Genomic DNA, 20,479 nt, shown 5'->3' on the forward strand with positions numbered 1-20,479 from the left:
CTTTGGGCGTCCTGTTCTGTAGCCAAAAAAAGAGAGCCCATCGCTTCAGCCCTTGTGCTTGGGGAAGGCTAGAGGTGGCCAGCGGACCAGCCTTTCCCCCACAATCAGGATTCCGGCTACCATACGATCCCTCCCGAGAGCCACGGGAGGAGGCCTGACTTCTCCCGCTTTCCGGATTGGGGCACCTGATGACGACGTCAGCTCAGCTCTCAAACTGCGCTGTGGCCGATGGGTGGAAGCTGTCCGAAGCCAGGAGCAGTCGGCCCAGGCGATACAGCAGCCTGGAGTACCAATGCATGCCTTCCGGCTGGGTCCGCTCACCCCCTGCCAGGCTGTGGTAGAGTCGAAGGGGCCAGAAGGCCAGCTGTGCCAGGCGCTGCTCCTGCACCAGCGCAAAGCAGGATGCCACCACGTCATCCACCACCAGGGTCCCGTGGCTGGTGAGGGGGGCGTATGCCCCAACGTCCATCCGCACAGAGACAGCCACCACCCTGGCCTGCCGGATCACGCCCCCCTCTGTCACCAGCACATACTGACCCGGGTGGACCCGGCTAGCAAACATCGCCTTCGTGGGTGCTGTGGCGTTCTCCCCCACGAAAAGGAGGTGCGCCGCAGTGAGGGCAAGGCGGCGGGGTGGGTCCCGCGTCTCAATGACGTGGAAAGCAATGTGCGCCGACGACGCCTGATCCAGAAATCCCAGGAATTCACTGTATGTGGGGCGGCCTTGCTCGTCCATGGCTTGGACCCGCTGCCCAGGCCTCAGTGCCCACACTGGCATCTTGGTCCCGCTTTCTAGGGTTGCCAGTGCCCGAGCTGGAAAACAACCTCCTGTCTTTGCTGCTGCTGAATGCTCTAGACAGAGAGAGAGAGAGAGAGAGAGAAATAGAGAGAGCAGCCCAGTTACTAGGAGGAGGGGAAACTCAAACCGAGATGCACAGAACCAGTGGGGAGGCAAGCCCAGCTGGCACCCAGAGGCCAGTGCTGCGGGTGCAGGCAGAGAGGCCCGGGGCCTTTTGGGGGGAAGGAGATGCATCTGTCTCTGCAGATGGCACACTTCACACTGCGCATTTGTCTTCTTGGGCCTGGGCCTCCCATCCGGCCAAGCCAGCAGGAATGATGGGAGCTGTACGCCAAAACATTTGGAAGGCCACATCTTCCCTGCTCTAGAGTAACCAACCTATGCAGGGCTCCCCTGTGGGGACCAGCTATGGAAAACGGTGGGGCTCCTGCCCTGTGCACAGTTTGTGCCGTGCAAGCTGCACCCACTGAGCCTCCTTCCCCTAAAGGGCTCTCAAAGGGTCAGGAGCTCTGCCCATCATAGAGTCCACCTTCAGAGTGGGTGGATCCCTACACTACCAATTCCGTATTTCTTCTCCATCATCGTCACCTCCCCACCACCTCTGCCACCACCACCACCACCACCACCACCACCACCACCATCATTAAAGATGTGAATTTGTCATGGCTTTTTAAAAGAATTTTGAGCATCATCATTTGGCAAGAGTCCTAGAGGCTGATTTTGATTCCTATTCTTTCTCCCCTCAAGGGGTTTCCTAGCAAAAATGGAAAGAATTGAACTAAGCGGGAGCCAAATGCTAAAAAGGACCGGGCTCCTGCACCTTTAAGATCCGTGTGATAGAAAGAATTTTTGCAAGCATTTGCCACGCAAGGAATGCCTACGATTAACGATTCAGGAAGCCTGTCCTTTTTGCAGCACCCGGCCACTATGTGCGCTCAGTCTGTCACGCAAGCGTAACATTGCACTCGTTCAAAGAGTGACTGAATGTCATTTGTTTAGCGCTGTACAACTGTTTTCTCCAACCCAGTGCCTGCCAAATGTGTTGGGATCACGGGAGCTGCCATCCAGCAAATCTGGAGGGCACCAGCTTGGGGACAGCTGCCGTACAAGGCACACAGCAAATACCACTGGAATCTTTGGGAAAGATCCTGTTACTCAAAGGGTGAAATACTTTTTGCGGAGTAAATCTGTCTTAACCTACCCTCTTTGGGCCAACTTGGTATACCTCTAGTTAGCAGCTGCATTTCATATTTAGCTAATTCTTGGAAGTAGGCAAAGGGAGAAAGAAAGTGAATGTAAACCAAGATTCTCTTCCTTGGCCGTTAGCCTCCAGGGAAAGGGTAAAAAAGACAAGCTCCTAATTCAGGGGTGGAGAGCTTGAGGCACTCCATGTGTTTGTTCCTCTATTATATTTTTAATCCAACCAATAACGTACATTGTCTGGACTAATTTCAAATGTTGTTGGATTTCAACTCCTATGATCTGTCACCATTGGCTGTGCTAGCGAGGGCTGATGGGAGTTGCAGTACACACATTTCCTTCCTCCAAGCATATCCTGGTGGGAAGTCCCCAGAATGGAGCTCAGCAACTGATTAAGAGCAGCAGGACAGCTCTGCTCAGTAGCATATTAACATGCTTTGGACTTCAACCCCCATCAGCGGCTGCCAGCATGGCTAATGGTAAGAAATACTGGGAGTTGTAGCTCAAAACATCTGGAGGGCACTTGGCTGGAGAAGACTGTAATAGAGAGAAAAACACTGCTGAAAAAGAACCCCCAATCTCAGGAAGATGAAAGCTGCTGCTTCCCAAAGCTCACATGGCCCAGCAATCCAAGCAGTAAGCAAACACAGCACTGACAGTGGCTGAGAATACTGGTTTCTCTCTCATCCTGGCCACAAACTCTCTAAATGTGCTTAAATCAGTCACTGTCTCCCAGTACCTGCCCCTTTGTTTTGCAGGGATGCTGGGGGAATGCCGATGAAGCCCTCTGAACACTCCAAAAGCCCTTGGCATTTTGCACTGCTGAATACTAGCTTGCCCGCTTTTCTGCTATGGCAATCAGTAGCAAGGCAAAGCAGATTGCAGGCGATAGTCTCTGTGTTTACTCCAGCACCAGCTGCACTCCAGCCGGAGTTGCAAACTCCGGAGATGCCAAGATGGAAGGGCGATTTCCTCAATAGTTTGAGTGAGGCATCCGCTTGCTCTCCTCCGATGCCCATTTCACTCATACTTGGGGAACACACCAGGCTCACTCCCCTCCACATCCCACTGGGCCTTTAGTAAAGAACGGCTCTCAAACGCACAGATGGCCATGCAATCTGGGCCAGGCCTTCTCTTTGCCTGATTGTGCACCATTTGGAAGGATGGTTCCCTTCTGCTGAGAACAGCCCGCCCGGCCCTGTCCTTAGCCTTGCATCTGGCATGCTGCTCAGTTGGGAGATTGCCCCGAGTGGGATGCCCCATCAGCTGCTGCTTGCCTGGTCCATTTCCACTTGATCAAGCCACATGTGGAGAGATGTTGTCATGTGGGAAGCGAGGGAAGCTGGTGGGATAAAGCAGCTGAGACAGTGAGCTCTTAAACCACAAAATCCAACAATGCCTCAACCACAAAATCAGCAAATCTCTCTCTCTTCCCCTCTCTTTCTGATGTACTCATACAATACACCAGTGATGATACTGGCCTGTCTTACAAGCCATTGTGATTACTAAGAGACTACTTGAACTGCTATATATCAGGACGGGCAACCTGAGTCCTACAGCTCAGAACATCCTTTGGCACTGAGCGTGCTGGCTGGGGCTAATGGGCACTGTGGGGCAAAACATCTGGAGAGCTGCAAGTTGGCCATTCCTGCAGTATATTTTTGCTAAGCATTATGACAGGAAGAGGACAAAGGTGTGCAGTTTAGATGACACCATGCCATCATCCTGCCTCTGCGAATCTTGGTTGTTCAGGCTTGACCATGACTGTGTCTAAACAGTGAAGTTCCCTAATCAAACCTCTAGGACTCCAAGCATCTTTCTTATTTGAGTTTAGCACATGGACACTACAACTGAGAGGAAACTCTTGGGTCCCCTGACCAGGCATCTATATTGCAGGTCTAAAAGTCCAGTTGGGGAATACCCTTCCAGTGGGTGCCATCTAGAGTGTGAGACCATTTTCACAGGAGACACTAAAAGAGCACATATTAGTTCCATGATTTATAAATGCTGTTATTCCACAACAGTCTATGGTAAGGGGGCAAATTGACATTTTAGCCATATTCTTTCATCTGAAAGTATATGCATGTAAGCCTAAACTGGTTTTAAATTTCAGAAAAGAAAGTACTCCACACATGTTCTAGAAGACTGGCTTAATAGGCTCATATTTTGTAGGCAGGGTCAAGAAAGAGATGGATCTGGAGGGCGGGAGGGCATGGTGGTTAAACTGCTAGGCTTTGTTCTGAAAGACTGTATCTTAATAACTCAAGTCTCCATGAAAGGGCAAATTTACATTTTAAAAGGCAGCATGATCTTTTTTGTTTTCAGAGATGAGGAGAAAGCAAATCTATTTACAGAAGTGATATGGAGGCAGACATACCAGGCCACACAATGGGTACAAAAATAAAGACCATTTAATAAGGTACTTATGGCAGGCCAGCTGCCCAGGATACACACCATTTCCAGTCACAAAGAAGTCCTCAATTAAACCATAAAGTCTGATTCCAACCCACACTATGTAACATGGGCCACGGGCATCTTGTCCATACCAGGTACACTCCACTATGCAATGTCCTACACCATCCATCCTAAAATCCTGAAGCAACACCTTCTCTTAGGTTAGCTTTGCCTATGTGCCAGTTCCCATCCTTAGCAAAACCTGATGTTGGCTCCCAATCAGCCTCTCCCCCCTTCAAAGTTGTTGTCAACCCCTCCCCCAGTCCCTATCACTTCCAGCAATCCATAGCCATGAGTCCCAGGGGAGTCCAAAAACACAGGCAGCTCTGCTGAATCCTATCAACAAACCAGTTCTAGGAGTTTTCTTCTGCTAGGAGCAGGACTTTTGTAAAGCTAGCTCATCTTAATTGCCCTTTCAAGATCAAGCCATCCCAAAATACTTTACATTACAAGAAACAACCTACTGTTGCTGGGGAAAATTATCTCCCGCTCCCCAGCTACTGTGAGAATTGCAGCTAAGCTAACAGGGAACAGAGAATCCCAAGGAGGATGGCAGATGTCCCTGCTGGTAAAAAAATACTGGTGCTGCATCCCTGCAAGCTCGGGAACCAACACACCACTGCATACTCCCCTCCTAGGAGTCAGGAACGGCTGGAAGAGCAGGACTTCCCAGCCTTGGGCATCTTGTAACATTACAACATCCATTCAGGCAGTGGGCATCCAGAAGCAGGCACGGCATCCCAGCAGTGTCAACGAGAACAACGAAAACCACTTTCCTGCTCCTGCTAGTGGAGCTCAGAGGAAGTGGATTAATGCACAGTCTGGAGAGATCCGGGCAGTCCAGGATCCCAGCTTGGCAGGGTACAGATCATGGCACCCAGTGAAACCATTCGGCCACTCCTGTATCCATCTAACTTGCTGTTTTGTAGATTTCAAGGCTTTGGGTACCCAAAGTCCAAGGAGGCAGAAGCTGTTTGACAATGTCTCTTGGCCACTTGGCTGGGAAAGCTCCGTCGACCAGGAGAGCACCAAGTGGCACAGTCCAGATTAGTGGTGCCAGAGAGGAGGGGACTGTGGTCCACTCTGGCTGGCTGGACCAATCTCCTTCTCCAGCGCCGTTCACTCCTGGCATGCCGCAGTCAAGACCGGTGGAGATTCGGCTGCTGGGCCAAGCACTGTGTAAGGTCAAGGCTGGGCAAAAGCACATCCTTCCCATCAGCCAGAGACCCTGTGGGTCTGGAAAGAGCCGGGCACCAGCAGGTCATGCTAATGGTCAAAGGACAGGAACAAGAGGCCACAGTCAAAGCGTGGTACTCTGGCCAACAGGGGGAACCCTGCAGCACCTAGCCCCAACAGACAAGTCCAGCCCCTGCTGCTTTCCTCTGTCATTACTGAGGCTGAGCCAACACTCTTCACTCTGGCAGAAAGGGCCAGCCCTGTTAAGGGAGTGTTTCCAGGACAGCCTTCCTCAACCCAGTGCTCTCCAGAGGTTTGTGGCTGCAACAGAGCCAGGCTCTGCTGGCTGGGGCCCATGGGAGCTGTCCAAATATCTGAGCTGGCTCCAGGTGGAAGAAAGCTCCCACAGGCAAGGCATCCATAGCTCAGCAGCTGGATAGCAGCACAGGTGTTCCTGGCTCAGGCCCACTGGGAGAACCCATGAGGGGGAGCAAGGCCGAGCTAAGATGGTCTGAACCCTAACATAAGGCAGGGAGTTACAGCCAGTGTTGCCCTTCTGAAAAGAGGGGAAGTGGGGAGTTTCTGTTTTTCGTCTTTCCCTGCAGCACTTGCTACACTGCTTGAGGGAAGAATGGTGGGGCGGGCAGGTCTTGAGGAGGTGGAACTGACAAAAAAAACTCTTCTCTTCCCTTTCTTAAGCAAAGGCTTCAGCTAACCCTTCCATTAATGGAGGGACAACACTAGAGTCTTGGTCAAGACTGAAAAGGAGAGGCTGTGTTCCTCCAGTGCCAGAACTGATTAGATCCTTAACATAACATTCCATCAGCTGTGATGACAGTTTCTAGAAACCATACGCAGCAAGAGTGGAGTAAGACACTAGTCCTCTTGGCTCACAGTGACACAACCAGACAAACTCACAAAAGGACGTGGCATTCTAGGGACCTTACAAGCCACCCACTACCACCATTGTCCCAAGCCCGACAGCTCCTCATTTGTGCCAGTCCTCCTCATTCCTGACCCAGAGATATTCTCCCCAGCTCTATCACTGCTGATGGTCCTCAGCCCCACCTCACAGCTGGGCCTTACCAGATTTAACAGAGCAGTGGATGTGAGCCTTAGACTCATAGTAGACCCAGTCGAAGCCGGCCTCCACAGCCAAGCGTGCCAGCATCCCGTATTTGTTGCGGTCACGGTCAGAGGTGGTGATGTCGACCGCCCGGCCTTCATAATGCAGAGACTCCTCCGAGTGGTGCCCATCTTCGTCCCAACCCTCCGTCACGCGCAGCTTCACCCCTGGCCACTGGTTCATTACGGAGATGGCAAGGGAGTTTAGGCGATCCTTGCAGCGCTATTGGGGGAGAGGGGACAGAAAAGGAAGGAGTCAGCACTGCACGCCCACGCCTAGAAGAGAGCAATCCTGAGTCGAGTGCACGGCACAGCAGGCACAGTCACAGCAACACAGACAGCTCCTGGTCTACTCATGTGCAACAGAATCCTGAAGCAGAAGCAGGGGCTGTACCCACTTCGGACAACTAATGGAAGTTCCCTTTCAGGAATGCTCTCAGTGCTGAATAATTACAAACTACCACTACCCTGCAAATAAAAAACTTGTCCATCGGGGGGAAAATAAAACTCATTTGACTCACTATTATAAAAAAATAAGTGCACATCAGGGAGAAAGGTAAAATAATTGGAAAGAGAAAATAAACATAAGGAGAAAGCTCAGCTATTATGATTGCATTGAAAATAATTGCTTGCTTGCTTTAACACCACAGAACAATTAAAAATGAATTTTTCTAACTGCACTTTGAACTGATATGGTCCATTCTATCACCAATGGACTCACATTATGCTTAGAGTGTAAACTAGGTTTTACTCACATGGAAAGAGTCTGCAGTTCAGAAATAATTTAAACCTAAGCTGTTCTTTGCTGGATTTGACAGACTTGAATAAAACCCAAGAAAGCAAAAGATCTCCTCTTCTAAAATCAAGTCGCATTTTGAGACTGGCAGCTTCACCCAGCTGGCAGCCATGCGACCATTTCTGAACCTCAATCCAGCTTCCATCTCAACCATCAAGCACACAGGTCAAGGTACCAGGCTATCTTAAAAAGGGCTTCTCCCAATTACTATGGGACCCTCCTGTTAGCTTTATTTCCCCTGCTCTTTCACTGCTCTCTGACACATGCCCTCTGCTGGCTTATAATAAAGAAGAATTCTCATTTTTGGAGGTATGTCAAGAAGATTTTCTCACAGCCTACAAAGAAAACTAAATATGTGGCACACATTAGAAGATTCACACAATCCCAAGTTCTAGGTAAGCAAAAAGTGAGTCATTTTGGGCCCCTCAGATTCTTCCCTAGAAATTTCCACTGCTTAAAAAAATGATGTAAATCATTCTAATTTCTGGCCTGTGTCTCTTTTACATGAGTTCATTCATAAATCTGTTCCCTTTCTGCATTAATCAGTAAATAAGTCCACATGAAAATGTGTTCTTAAATACACAGACACATTCTAGCTATATTTCTCTCAAAACACCTCTGAATTTCCAGAGGGACAGCTGTGCTAGTTTATTCTGGAAAATGGAGCAAAGTTCCTTATAGAACTTTAAAGGCTAACAAAAAGTAGACAGAATTATCATTACGCAAAAACAAAATACTAACAGTGACAAGTAATAGGACAGGACTGATGTTTTTACAAACATCATTTGAAGGACCTTATTCTACCCTGGCTCTAAGATCTTCTGAGGAGGCCCTTCTCTTGGTCCCACCGCCCTCAAGGCATGTTTGGTGGGAAGGCAGGATAGGGCCTCCTCAGTGGCTGCCTCAAGGCTCCGGAATTCCTTTTGTGGGGAGGCTAGGTTGCCACCCTCCTGATTATGTTCCCAAAAGCAGGCAAAACCCTCTTTGTTTCAGCAGGCATTTGGGAATGGTCTGGGCCTGTGAGTTTGTGCTGGACTTGTTTTGCTGTCTATATTATTTTTAATGTTTTTCATCTGAGTATTTTGTACAATTTTAATATTTAACTGATTTAATTATGTTTTAACGTTTGTGTATTTCTTTGAGTAACTTGTATGTTTTTAATGTGGTGAGCTGCCTTGAGTCTCAATCACTGGGAATAGGTAGGATATACATAAATAAAACATGAACAGTAGTAATAGTGATGATGAATCCTTTACACCAGGCATGAGAAGACTTCAAGCTTGTGGGATCTACTCTGTGTTTTACTAAAACCCATTAGTCCACTAATTAGAGCCATATACAAATTAATATGGTGAGGGCCCTGAGCCAATAGAGTGTACAGAGCTACATCTGAATTACAACAGCTCTAGATCATAACATAACCCTTTCAATGTAACTACTAGAACTACAGGAAGACCTGCTCAAAGGCAACCAATTTGCATGATACAGGTGAGGAAGACCTCAGGCTAAGAAATAGACCAGCAGGTGGGGGTATACCTGCTCCTGATACAGCCAATGAGGCAACAGCTTTGAAAATTCATTCATGGACAGAGGGGGGTTTTTTTCTTTATTATGTTTTTCATGTTTTCTTTCTTGGGTGCCTTAAGGTGCAATCCTATGAAGAGATGGCTGGGTAATGCTAGAAGTAATAAATGTGCATAGGATTGCCTTCTTAATGCCTTGGTCCAGCCAGCCTGTGTTTCTGTGCAAGCAAGACTGGTTCCTTTTTTGCTTAAAGCAAGCAAGCACACAAACTTTTAACACATGGGTGTTCACAAGCAAACTTTTGTCAGTCAGTGGGTTGGGCTTTGTTCATTTGTTCTGCAAAGCTGCAGAGTTCACACTTTACAGGCAGGGATTAATAATTTCTGTGGAATTCTGATATTGAGAGCTCCATATTGGTACTGTTTACACAGAGTATTAGTCATATTCTATACTATTGCAAAGTACAACAGAAGAGAAAAACAATAACAGAGGGAACATATTCAAATAACGACTATAAGCCATTTCAAAGGCTAAACCGAAAAATGGCATTTGTTTATTAGCATTACCAGATATAATTTGCTCTAAGAGGATACTTATCTGTGCAAACATGCCATGCTCCCTTTCCCCACAACCAGGATCTTCCTGCTGTGTGATCCCATTTCCCCTTCCTGTCCTATCATGAACCTCACTAGTTTTGTGTAGATGTAAATGAGTCATGAATTGTCATCTGTGGACCAGTTGTTTAAAATACTGCTTTACATTTTCCATTGAACTCTTGTGCTGTTTTATTTCACTTGGGGTGCTGTGTGTATTTTACTATATTGCACAGATTGTTATTCGCCACCCGGAGAGCTTCAGCTATTGGGTGGTATAAAAATGAAATTAAACAAACAAGCCCTTCTTAGGGACAGCAGCTCCCTTAGTTCCTTGCAGGAAGCCAGAGGAGTGATAAAGGTTCAGGCAAGCAACCTGGCACACACGGCTGCAGCGCTTGCACATACTTTTCAAAAAGTACAATGTGGAAAGCGTTCTTGGGATGGAGCGTGATTCCAAGCTACAATAAGGCAGCCAGGCCCCTCCAAGTGACCTTGGAACGTGGCCAACAGTCTGCAAGGAAGGATGAAAGGCCTCTTCCCCCCAGTGCCCTCCACTCCTTAGGTCACATTCAGATCAGCCTTGAGAAGAGGGCGAAGAGCAGCACGCGGATGAAGTAAAGCCTCCCCACAGCCAGAGGAAAGGTCGTACGGCCAGGACTGGCCTTTGTCCCCAGCAGATCAGGGCAGGCCCAGCACAAAGGGCTATTCCAGTTTCTCCAACCAAACACACTACTTGTTTGTTCTGGGCCCCAGAGATAAGGTGAGACAGAAGGCAACAAACAACTCACATGAAAGCAGGAGAGACCTGTTGATCCCTTGAAACAGCCAACTATTGGAAAGGTGACTTGGCGCTACGCGGCTGCGTTCCTATCCCAGCGTATTGGTTCCTATTAGACAGTCTGTAATAACAGGTACCAAACAATCCCATCACCTTAAGTGTTCCTCCTGCAGAAGTAGCTAATAAGACCCATGGACAGATCAAGCTGCCTCTGCTTTCTGGCATCTAGGATGACATTCCCAACCTGGTGCCCTCCAAATATGTTGGGCTGCAGCTCCAATCATTCCCAGCCAACATGTCCAGTTGCAGCTGGGAATGATAGGAATTACAGTCCAACACATCTGGAGGGCACCCAGTTGTAGAAGTCTGGTCTGCAACAAACCAGGAGTGCATCTTCTAGTCCTTAGCTCATGAGATGGCAGGACCCTAGAGTGTAATTGTAAAATACCACTCTTGAAATAGAGTTGCACAGATGCTGGCAGACACACAGAGATGCTTCTTCCTTTTAATATGAGATCCCAAAAGGGAGTCTGCATTCATGTAATCCAGTGCAGCACTTAAAAACATTTTACCCACCTCTGCAATTGAAGTTTGGCTTACAGACCATTCCACAAAGAATAGGCACTGCACACATTCCCTGCCAGATTCATATCCCTCCATGTTTATACCATATTTCCAGATCAGTGTGTGAGCGCATAGGTGAATCCTACGACCAGTTAGAACTGAGCCACATTCTGGCTAGTTCCAGCTGGAACCAGCAGGTGTCAGGGTAGAGCTGCAAAGGGAAAGCTGCCCTGGCATGCAGGCACAGAGATATGAGGCTGGGGCTTTACTCCCCGACTGCCAGCATGTCCCAGAGATGTCGGGGCTATGACATTCCCCTGGGCAATGCCAATAAGGAAACAGTTACTCTCCAAAGCGAGCCATATGCACACATACTGGGTGCTGCTGTTGCTGGGGTTACTGGACCACAGTGCTGCATTACAGGGATGTCAAACCAACTAGGAAGAAAAGAGGAGATGAGCAAACGAAATAGCTAGCCTGGGGGCCCAACAAATCCACTCAGGCCTAACTGCATATGGTCTGCATGTGAACAGAAAAAGAATGGCATTTTTCCAACCAGGCCAGGGAACAGAAATAAATGCTCGTACGCAGAGAAGGAGCAAGCCCTGAATGCATGACAGACATTCTAGAGGAAGGATCAGTCCTGACAGTTAAGTAGAGTGTGGTTGCCACTTCATGCAACAGACGCTGGGGGGGTGGGGGCGCTACAAGCAGGGCAACTCCCTGTCGGCTCCTCTTCCCAAACTTCTATATCCTACCCCATCTTCCACCATTCCCCTCTGCTGGAGGTTCAAGCTACAGCTGCCATGCTAGTCTGCTCCCCCCAGCACAGTGGATGAGACCATTTTCTTGTCAGTGCTGAGGTTCAGCTGCCTGTCTGTGAAGCGGGAAAGGGATCATGCCCTTTCCCTCAGGCAGAAAAACGTCTTGAGCCAGCCCTGTCTCCCTGTCCACAGGGAGGGGGTGGCCTTGTCCAGACCATTTGCCTTTTGTTTCCAGTCATGACCCTCACTATCCCAGAAGATACACAGTGAAGTCTCCCCTGCGTATGCAGGCCGCTCTCACTAGGCCCACATTTATTCAGGCAGGAAGCTGCTCCGATGCCTTTAGCCCAGAGGCCCTATTGCAGAGCGAGCTGTGAATGCTGGGAAGAACCTCCTCCAGGTGAAAGGCAGGGGGAGACCTGCTGGGGGACAAGCCACTGGCCATGTCACCACTGCAGAGTTCAGAATGAAAATTAGGAACTGTGGGCCTTGGACAAACCTCTGTCTCGCAGCCTAACCTCCCTGATTTGGTGTGACAGTAAGCAAACGCTTTGTATTCTGAGGAATGGTCCAGAGATTGATTTTATTAATGCATTTGCCATTTTTCAGCCCCAAAGCACCCCACCTGTCCTCCCATCTCCCTTTTAGGCAGAAGCCTGACCCTTTTCCTGTGGTCATTATGTGCCATTTACACGGATGGCTTCATACAAGTAAATGATGATCACACTTTGTCAAATTTGAAGATAGGAGGACTCTCCTTGAACCTCTCCTGGTTTCTAGGCTCTCTGGCCCAAGATGCTCTTTATTGCCTAAGGCAAAGGCAAAGGCAAAGATGGTGCCTGAAATCGCTGAAAGCAGGCCAGTCAGTGTGGGAGGTGCAGGACAGGCAGCGTGGCTCTTTCATCTCCAGCATCTGCTGCCTCACTCTGCCTAATGGTATGGCTGGCCCTGCCAAGCACTTCTGGGCTGGAATTTTATGGGCACCCAATTTGTGCTTGCTCCCACGCTACCCACCTTATCGGCTTTTGTTCCAGGTCTCTTACCTACATGAGAATACAATATAAATGGCAAACTTACACACTATGGTCTACTTTAAAGGGGGAACACTTACAAGAGATCGCTGAGAGCTAGCACAGTATAAAGATGACTAAATCAGGGAGAGCTGGGTTCAAATCCCCACTTGGTCATAAAGCTCACCGGAAGACAGTGGGTATGTCGAACTCACAAGATATATGGCGGGGGGTGGGGACAGGCAATTGGGCTGGCCATAGGAAAAAATCTAAAAACCCTTATAATGTAATATGTCTATGAGGCCAACTCAAAGATCTCAAAAATGTGCCAGCTGCTAAGATCTTCTCCACCATCTTACCTGATGAAGAATTTTGGAGACCTGAAAAGTTTCCATGTGTTTGCGATCTGGCTGGCCTGAGAAAGGCATTATATAATAAGGATTTTAAAATCTACCCTCACAGGGTACATTATGAGGATGAAATGACTAGGGGAGAAGCATGCATTGAAGAGCCACTGGAAGAGTGAGATTAACAAGATAAGTTGGCAAGTTAGCCTTAAGGACAGAAGTAAGGAAAAGGAAGGTGACAGACAAGGGCCAGGATTGCGCTGTTTCTTTTTATGCCACACCATCCACATTGCCTGTAGGATAGAAGCATAAACGCAGGAAGTCTGGCTGAGGTGAGCCAGGTTTTGGCTTCCTACAAGCCAAGGAGGGGGGATACTGGCCATGGCCCAGGGAGCAAGAAGAAGGAAGCCACGGTGGGGGGAAAGAGCTGAGGTAACCATGCATGGGCCTTATCTGAGCTCAGGCACCTCAAGCAAACAGAGACTGGAATTCTTAAGATGCAGCGATAAGGACACAAGGCAGGATCCCGTTGCCCAGTGATATGGAGACCCTTGGACTTGACGAAACTCAGTCAAGAGCAATCAGAAACCAGCAGGAGAGAGGGAAGGAGGGGCTGCAGAACAGGAGCTGGGACCCCACCCCACTGCTCAAGTGCTATCCCTTTGAACCCCGGAATGATCCACAAGTGTTTGCTTCGAGCATGCCTGCCTCTCCCCCAGAAATGTGCTCGCACACACATCACCTGGAAGAACTGGAATGCAGCTTCCCCGGCCCTTGCTGCTTCGAACTACAACTCCCTTCATGCCTGACTGTGGGATGATGGGAATTGTTGTCTAACACAAGTGGGCACTGCCAGGCTGGAGAAGGCTGCTGCAACAGGGACAGCACTGCACTCAAAGGTCTGTGGTTCCCCACGGCAGCCAACTCAGAGCAGGAGTTGCCTGCATGGAGAGAAGAGAACAGCCGCAGGGCTTTGGCTGTTTCGTGGGACAGAAAGTCAATCGACTGATTCCCTCAATCGCCGAATTACAGTGCATAATAAGAATTCATTATAATGCAATTTATTCTTTCTATTATAATGAATCAAACAATCAGCTGAACTGTAACATGTTGCTGAGCCTCCTAGCAGAGTCTCTGGAATGAAGAGCCCTGCCCTGAGCCCAGGGATCGCAGCCTGCAGGAACTTTGCAGGCTTTCATGTTTACTACACCGCCCTTGCAAAGCTCACGGCCAAATCACTCCACGCCTGCCATGCACCGGCTCACCAGCCTCTGCTCGATGTTGCTCATGCCGCAAGCACGCTCTCCGTACTTTAGCTAGTTAGTGACCCCAGTGCTCCCAAGGGCAGGTGCGAGGACTGACTCAGCAGACCTCCAGCTCCATCCTGGAGACTCTGAGAGACTCACCTGGACCATAACCCTGGCAGGCAGGCAGGCAGGCCAGCCGGCCAGGAAGGGTGCAGAGCTCCTTATCTGCATTCCTGGAGCCCGCAGGCATTTCCCCAGTGATACCAAAGAGCCCTACATAACTTTCAGTCCCACGTTGCCCCTCCTCCAACTGCCACCACCCCTGTTTCCTGCTCCAATGGGCAAGATCGGTGGAATTTACAAGAGGGAATTGTCCCCTGTGTAAGCATCTCAGTCATGCTTGTGTCAACATCTTCACAATGCTGCTCAGCACTCACCTTGCTCAAATACCCTTCCAGCAACGCTGGCCTGCAGGGAGGAGGGGAAACTGAGGCATTAGGGAGCAGGGGTAGAATCAGAACCTATAGATCTTGGGATGTTGCCAGAGGAACTGTCCAAGGAGGAAGGTGGGGCGGGGGGAGATGCACCTCCAGGACTGTAGTCCTTGGTTCTGTACACATCACCAAGAAAATATTCTAAAGTCTGAAATGGATCCAAAGCTTCCCTCCATCCACTACAAAGGTGCCTGCTCATCTTGTGACATTGCACAGAGCGTTAAAAATGTATTTGTTTTTGCTACATTTAGTGCATTTTAATGTTTTATTATATTTTGATCATCTTTGGATGCCACCCTCAAAATCTGACTGAACTAAGATTGCAACCCTATACACACTTACCTGGGGGTAAATCCTATTCAAGTCAATGCACATTACTTCTATGTAAACAAGGGTAAGGTTGCACTGCAGATACCCAAAGCATACACTTTTAAAATACTCCACTTTTCAGCAATTTAATTTTGGACTTATTCAAAGTCCCCCAGTGAATTTTCCCAGCTACCACCATGCATTCCAGCCTCTCTCCTCTCTCTCACACACAGTTTTGACCTATGCTAAATAGCTTAAAAGAGCGGTTCAGGAACCATTTTTCGTGTCAGATGTAAAAATATTCTCAGCACTGGAAACAGAAGAGAGATTCCCCCTCTCCTGAACCCTTCCCTCCTTCTATCCCATCCTGGGAGCAGAAAGGACTACCCCATATTGCGCTACTCAAATCTCCCAGCTATCATGCTGAGCTCCATCCATGATAGTCCCCTGGGGTAACAGGTGCTCCTCAAAATGTTTGTCACTACCCCAAGCCTTTGAGGAAGTGCTTTATACAGCAAAGTGTCCAACAGTAACAGCAGATGACAATTCTTCTCAGAACGAATGAAATTTAGTCTCTGCTTGTCAGTTCTGGTATAAGCTCCTGCATCTATGAGTAGTGAGCTCTTGCCCATACAATAATGCTTTTCTGAACCCAGGATGTTCTCCTATTTCTGTTGGCATTCACTGGGATAGACAGGCAGAATGTAAGTTCTAGATTCACCATTGAAGCCCATCTGAAGTACCCATTTTCCAATAAGAGACTGGGTAAAGGACTTGAATGGTTTAGAAACAAAGTTTTTTAAAAAATTTTTGAAGATGTAACCTTGACATTAAGCCCTAATGTGCATGTGGATTATCAGGTCTTTTACGCCAAATTATGAACCAGGAATAGCTGCCATTCCTTGACTCCCTGTTAACAAGTATCATATCTACATATTCACTGAAAAGTTCAGGCACCAATTTGTGGCTGTAATTCTAATCATGGTTTCCACAGAGCAGGACCCACTGAATACAGAGGGGATGAATGACATATTAGTCCAGCTAAGTGAGTAATTTCCAAATGCACATAACAATTGTATACTGGGTGATGGACAGTGTTACTGTGGAGACTCAGTGGGTAGCAGGAAGGATATATTGAACCTTCCCCCATCTACTGAGTCTCTCTACAACTCCTTTCCTAGGTTAGATTTCCCCAGTTGGCCTATCTCTGGTCTAGGCTGTTTTAAGAAAAGAAACAGAGAAGTTGGGAGAGGGCTAAACAGTTGATGGAATGGGGACTCCATATTGACTCCATAATACTACTTCTGTGGACCAGGAATGTGACTGAATAAGCATCCCACAAGATAGACTCTTTCATCTGGGATTTCACCTGGGTATTTGGCCTAAGATCCTTAGAAGGAGTGATGCATTGCTTGCTTACAAATGCTCTCACTAAGAAACTCATTTCATGGCCAAAGTTGGCTTCCAATAAATATGCTTAGTACCGGGCTGCAAGAGTTGTTCCCTCTCTTTGGCTCCAGAAACTGCTTTTCCATACCTAAGCTCAGTTGGTCTGGAGACTCTAGGAATGACACTTAGACTTTGCTTTGCTCCCTTAAGCCTGCCAGTATGCTTTACAGTGCTTTGCTTATTCCTTGTCCTGCAGGCATTGCTTATTCCTGACCTTTCCTGCTCCCTGGGCTATGATGCTCTATCATATCCCCTGATCATCTGCTGAATTTTTCTTGCATCATGCTTAATTGGATGGAAATGAACATTAGAACAACATAAGATATGCCACAATATGTCAGGCCAGTGGACCCTCCAACTTGTCCAACACTGTGCAATGTCTTTAGGAAATTCACAAGCAAAGAAGGATGAGACTATCCTCTGCCTGTGATTAATGTGCAGTATGTGGTAGTCAGAAATACACATCACAGTCTCTGAAAATGAAGATCAGGTTTTGGCTCTTTTTGCTGGGAACTACCAACAGACATCTTTCCTGTATACACTCAAGCAAGGATTTTGCAGTAGGTACACCATGACCCTCCACTGGACCACTGGCCAGTTTCTGGTGGATGACGGAACACCTGCCGGCCACAAAGATCTTTGTAAAGAAGGTTGAACTAAGTGGAGTTTGGCCTGACCCAGCTAGGCATTTTTTACGTTTCTTCTATTTATTTATTTAAATATTTATAGCCCACCTTTCAAGCTGATAGCAAATGTTGAGAAGGCACGCACTTTATTTCTTGAACTTCAGAGAAATAATAGGCCATTATTACTCCACAGCATTTAAGGAGATCCTGAGTGTGCATTCCTGCTTGGTAAATTTAAAGCACATTTGTGGACTGCTAGAGTACTTTTTGCTTTGTTCTTAAGAAGACCACTACATCCTCTCTAGGCCTTTAAAAATAGCTTTTTCATGGGCCATGATGACTTCTGCTTCTAACAGACTGGACAGAACTATCATTAGAGGTTTCCCAGTTTTACTTTGTTATGCTCTTAATATTGTTAAATATTCAATAATACCTATATAATCCTGCAACCTGAAATCAAGTTTCTGGGACCGATTATATCCGTAGGCATCCATCATGTGAAACTTCTTGCTCTAGTGCCAAGGTTGGTCCTGCTTTGCCTCCCAGGTCATTTTCCACATTAAGGCTGCAGTCCTCAGCATACTTACTAGGGAACAAGTCCCACTGAACCTAGCGGAACTCACTGTTGAGCAAAAGTACATAGCATTGCATGGCAAGGCTCCAATAATCATCAGTCCACTTATTCTAAGCAGCTGCCAGATGCCCCTTGGGGTGAATGAACCTCAAAACTGCCAAGATAACTCTTGGTAAATGCAGGCCTTCACTGGTAGTAATGGGGGCGGGGGCATATTGAAGAGGCAGAAGAGGGACCAAAACAGTCTCTGAAAGGGAAAACTTTGCATTAATTAAATGCAAGGAGGAATGGGGGGGCTAGCAATGAGAAGGGAAAAGAGATGGTCAGAGGGTACTATGCACCCTTGTTCCTTCAGAAAGCCACCTGTGTGCATTCCCTTGAAATGTGCCCCAAAGGCATAGGGTATGCTTGCTAGAGGAAGATGCTTTGCTTGTTCCCACAACTACCAACTTCCATATCCATGCAAACCCACTGATTGTGGTGGGAATTGTACCCTGGAGTTGTAGAGTTCTAACACATCTGGAAGGCAGCAGGTTGGGGCAGGCTGAGTCTGAGCTGGAGCTTTGTGTCTGGATACTGAAATTCCAGTGTGAAAATCTGCCTCCTGAAGTTCAGCTAGGAAGCTTTGCTTAACCTTTTAGCTTTTACTTCCTAACATGACAAATCAATGGGATCCTAATGCCTCTACCCTGCTTGCTTGGGAAAGGATAGAGTGGACACCAGTCTAAATGAAGTTTCCCTCCTTTTTGTAAATATGGTGTGCAATGCAATTGGTATACCCGCCTGTTCAAAAGCAAGCAACTTTGTGTTCAATGGGTCTTACTCCCAAGTAAGTGGGTACAAGATAGCAGTCTAAAGTGAAAAGAGATTGCAGGGTCATTGAATGTGCATGGGGCACTACTATTTTATTCATCCTCAGTGATCATCTGTTTAAAGAAAAGATTTTCATTTTCTTATGAATGAAAAACAAGAAACACAAACCCTTAGGAGTGGGAAGAGATCCCCAAAATTACCACTTCTCCCCACCCTACCAACGTTCTGCAGCCCTGAAATTCCAATGTATCTAGCAGCCAGGGCACTCTGGCAGGATCAGGACCACATGCATGCAGAACCTGTGCTCAAACATACCCATCATCCTGGAGCATAAAAGGGGGGAAGTGATCTTACTGGGCTGCTGGTGCCAAGCAGCAAAAAAAAAGGGGGGGGGGAGGTGCAGGGGATTCTTGGGCGCTACTGTTCTGAAAGCAGAGCTTTTCCCTGCACTTTAAGATTGGGAAAAGTAGAAGAGTGGTTGGAACCCTAAAAACAGTGGGTTCAACATGACTTCCAACAGGAACTGTTCTAAGGGTCCCAGTAACCTCTCCGAGCATGTAGCATCCTTGCGCCCTTGGCTGCGCTGTCTCCCTCAAGAACCAAGAAGAGCTGGCTGCAGCAGCAGCAACAGGCAGGCAGGTGCCCAGAGCAGGGATGGGACAAGCAGGTGCTCCAGCGAAGAGGAGGTGAGAATAATCGGTGCAGAACTGGCATTCTTCTGAAGCGCTCAACAGACAAGCACTGACTAGGTGACCGGCGCGCAGAGCGCACCACGCCTGGTTTGGGCACCACAAAGGGCACGTGGGTTAGGGATCAAGAGTACCGGGGAAGGATGGAGGGGTGGAGAGAGAACAAGTCGGGCGCGGAGGAGGCTCGTGCGGAAAGTGAGAAGCCCAGGTGACGCCAAGAGGAGGGCCGCCTGGGTCGGGCTGCGCTGCTGCCTACCTGGGTCATGAGGCGGTCGGCGCCCGTGTTCTCCTCGTCCTTGAAGATGATGTCCGGGTTGTAGTTAGGCGTGAGCTCCTTGAAGCGCTCCGAGTTGCGGGCGATCTTGCCCTCGTACCTGCCGCTGGCGCCCAGCGTCTTCTCGGGCACGTTGGGGCTGAACTGCTTGTAGGCCAGCGGGATGAGCTTCCTGGGAGGGCGGCGGCGGCTGCCCACCACCCGGCCCGGCCCGCAGCCGCGCACCGCCGGCGCCAGCAGCAGCAGCGCGCAGCCGCTCAGCAGAAGCAGCAGCCGCGCCGCCTTCATGGCTCCGACGACGACGACCAGGCGCTCAGCAGGAGCAGCAGCGGCGGCGGCGGCAGCAAGAGCAGCGGCTGCGGCGGTGGCCGGGTAGCCCCGGGCAGGGAGCAGCGGCAGCGTCCATGCGGCGGTGGCGAGGGGGGCAGGTGCGCTGGGTCGGCCGCTCTGAGCCGGCCCGCTCCGGCCGCCGCCAATAAATAGCGAGGGCCCCGTTTGTTTTGGCTGCCGCCGCGGTTAAATCGCCGCCGCCGCCGCGCTCTAGCGGTCAGCGCTTCAGCCGCCGCGGGAGCTGCTGCTCTTTCGCTGCCTCTTGCCTCCGCTCGCGGCACACGAGTGAGCGCCAGAGAGGGGAAATTGAAGAGATCCGGGATCGGGGACCGCCAGGACCGCACCCAGCCCCTGGCCGGCCCTCCCTCGCCCTCTCCTTCCTTCGCTGCCGCCTCCTCCTCCTCCTCCTCCTCCTCCTCCTCCTCCGCGCGGAACCTGCCTGCCACTGCCAGGGCCCCGCCGACCGGGGGGTGGGAGGCGGGAGCCTGACCCACCCCCGCGCCTCGCTCACCTGCTGTCATCGGGGGAGGCGTGCGCCACC

The 20,479-nt window shown here is 49.0% G+C and overlaps 1 protein-coding gene across 1 annotated transcript; it reads right to left on the reverse strand.

Annotated features, from left to right (window-relative positions):
* Positions 1-202: 202 nt before the first annotated feature.
* Positions 203-19,896, reverse strand: IHH (Indian hedgehog signaling molecule). Its single transcript, XM_044438320.1, has 3 exons — positions 19,591-19,896; positions 6,716-6,977; positions 203-852 (listed from the first exon to the last, which is right to left on the reverse strand). Exons 1-3 carry the CDS (start codon positions 19,894-19,896, stop codon positions 203-205), a joined length of 1,218 nt encoding a protein of 405 aa, XP_044294255.1.
* Between the last annotated feature and the right edge of the window lie 583 nt (positions 19,897-20,479).

Source organism: Varanus komodoensis, unplaced genomic scaffold (assembly GCF_004798865.1).
Source record: "Varanus komodoensis strain SLA01 unplaced genomic scaffold, ASM479886v1 scaffold32, whole genome shotgun sequence".
Lineage (NCBI taxonomy): Eukaryota > Metazoa > Chordata > Lepidosauria > Squamata > Varanidae > Varanus > Varanus komodoensis.

Excerpts from the sequence above, each read along its gene's own strand:
- IHH (XM_044438320.1), bottom strand. The coding sequence starts at position 19,896 with ATGAAGGCGGCGCGGCTGCTGCTTCTGCTGAGCGGCTGCGCGCTGCTG. Across the intron at positions 6,978-19,590 it reads CCGACCGCCTCATGACCCAG|CGCTGCAAGGATCGCCTAAA; the intron begins GTAGGCAGCAGC and ends CTCCCCCAATAG. Across the intron at positions 853-6,715 it reads CCACTGCTCTGTTAAATCTG|AGCATTCAGCAGCAGCAAAG; the intron begins GTAAGGCCCAGC and ends CTCTCTGTCTAG.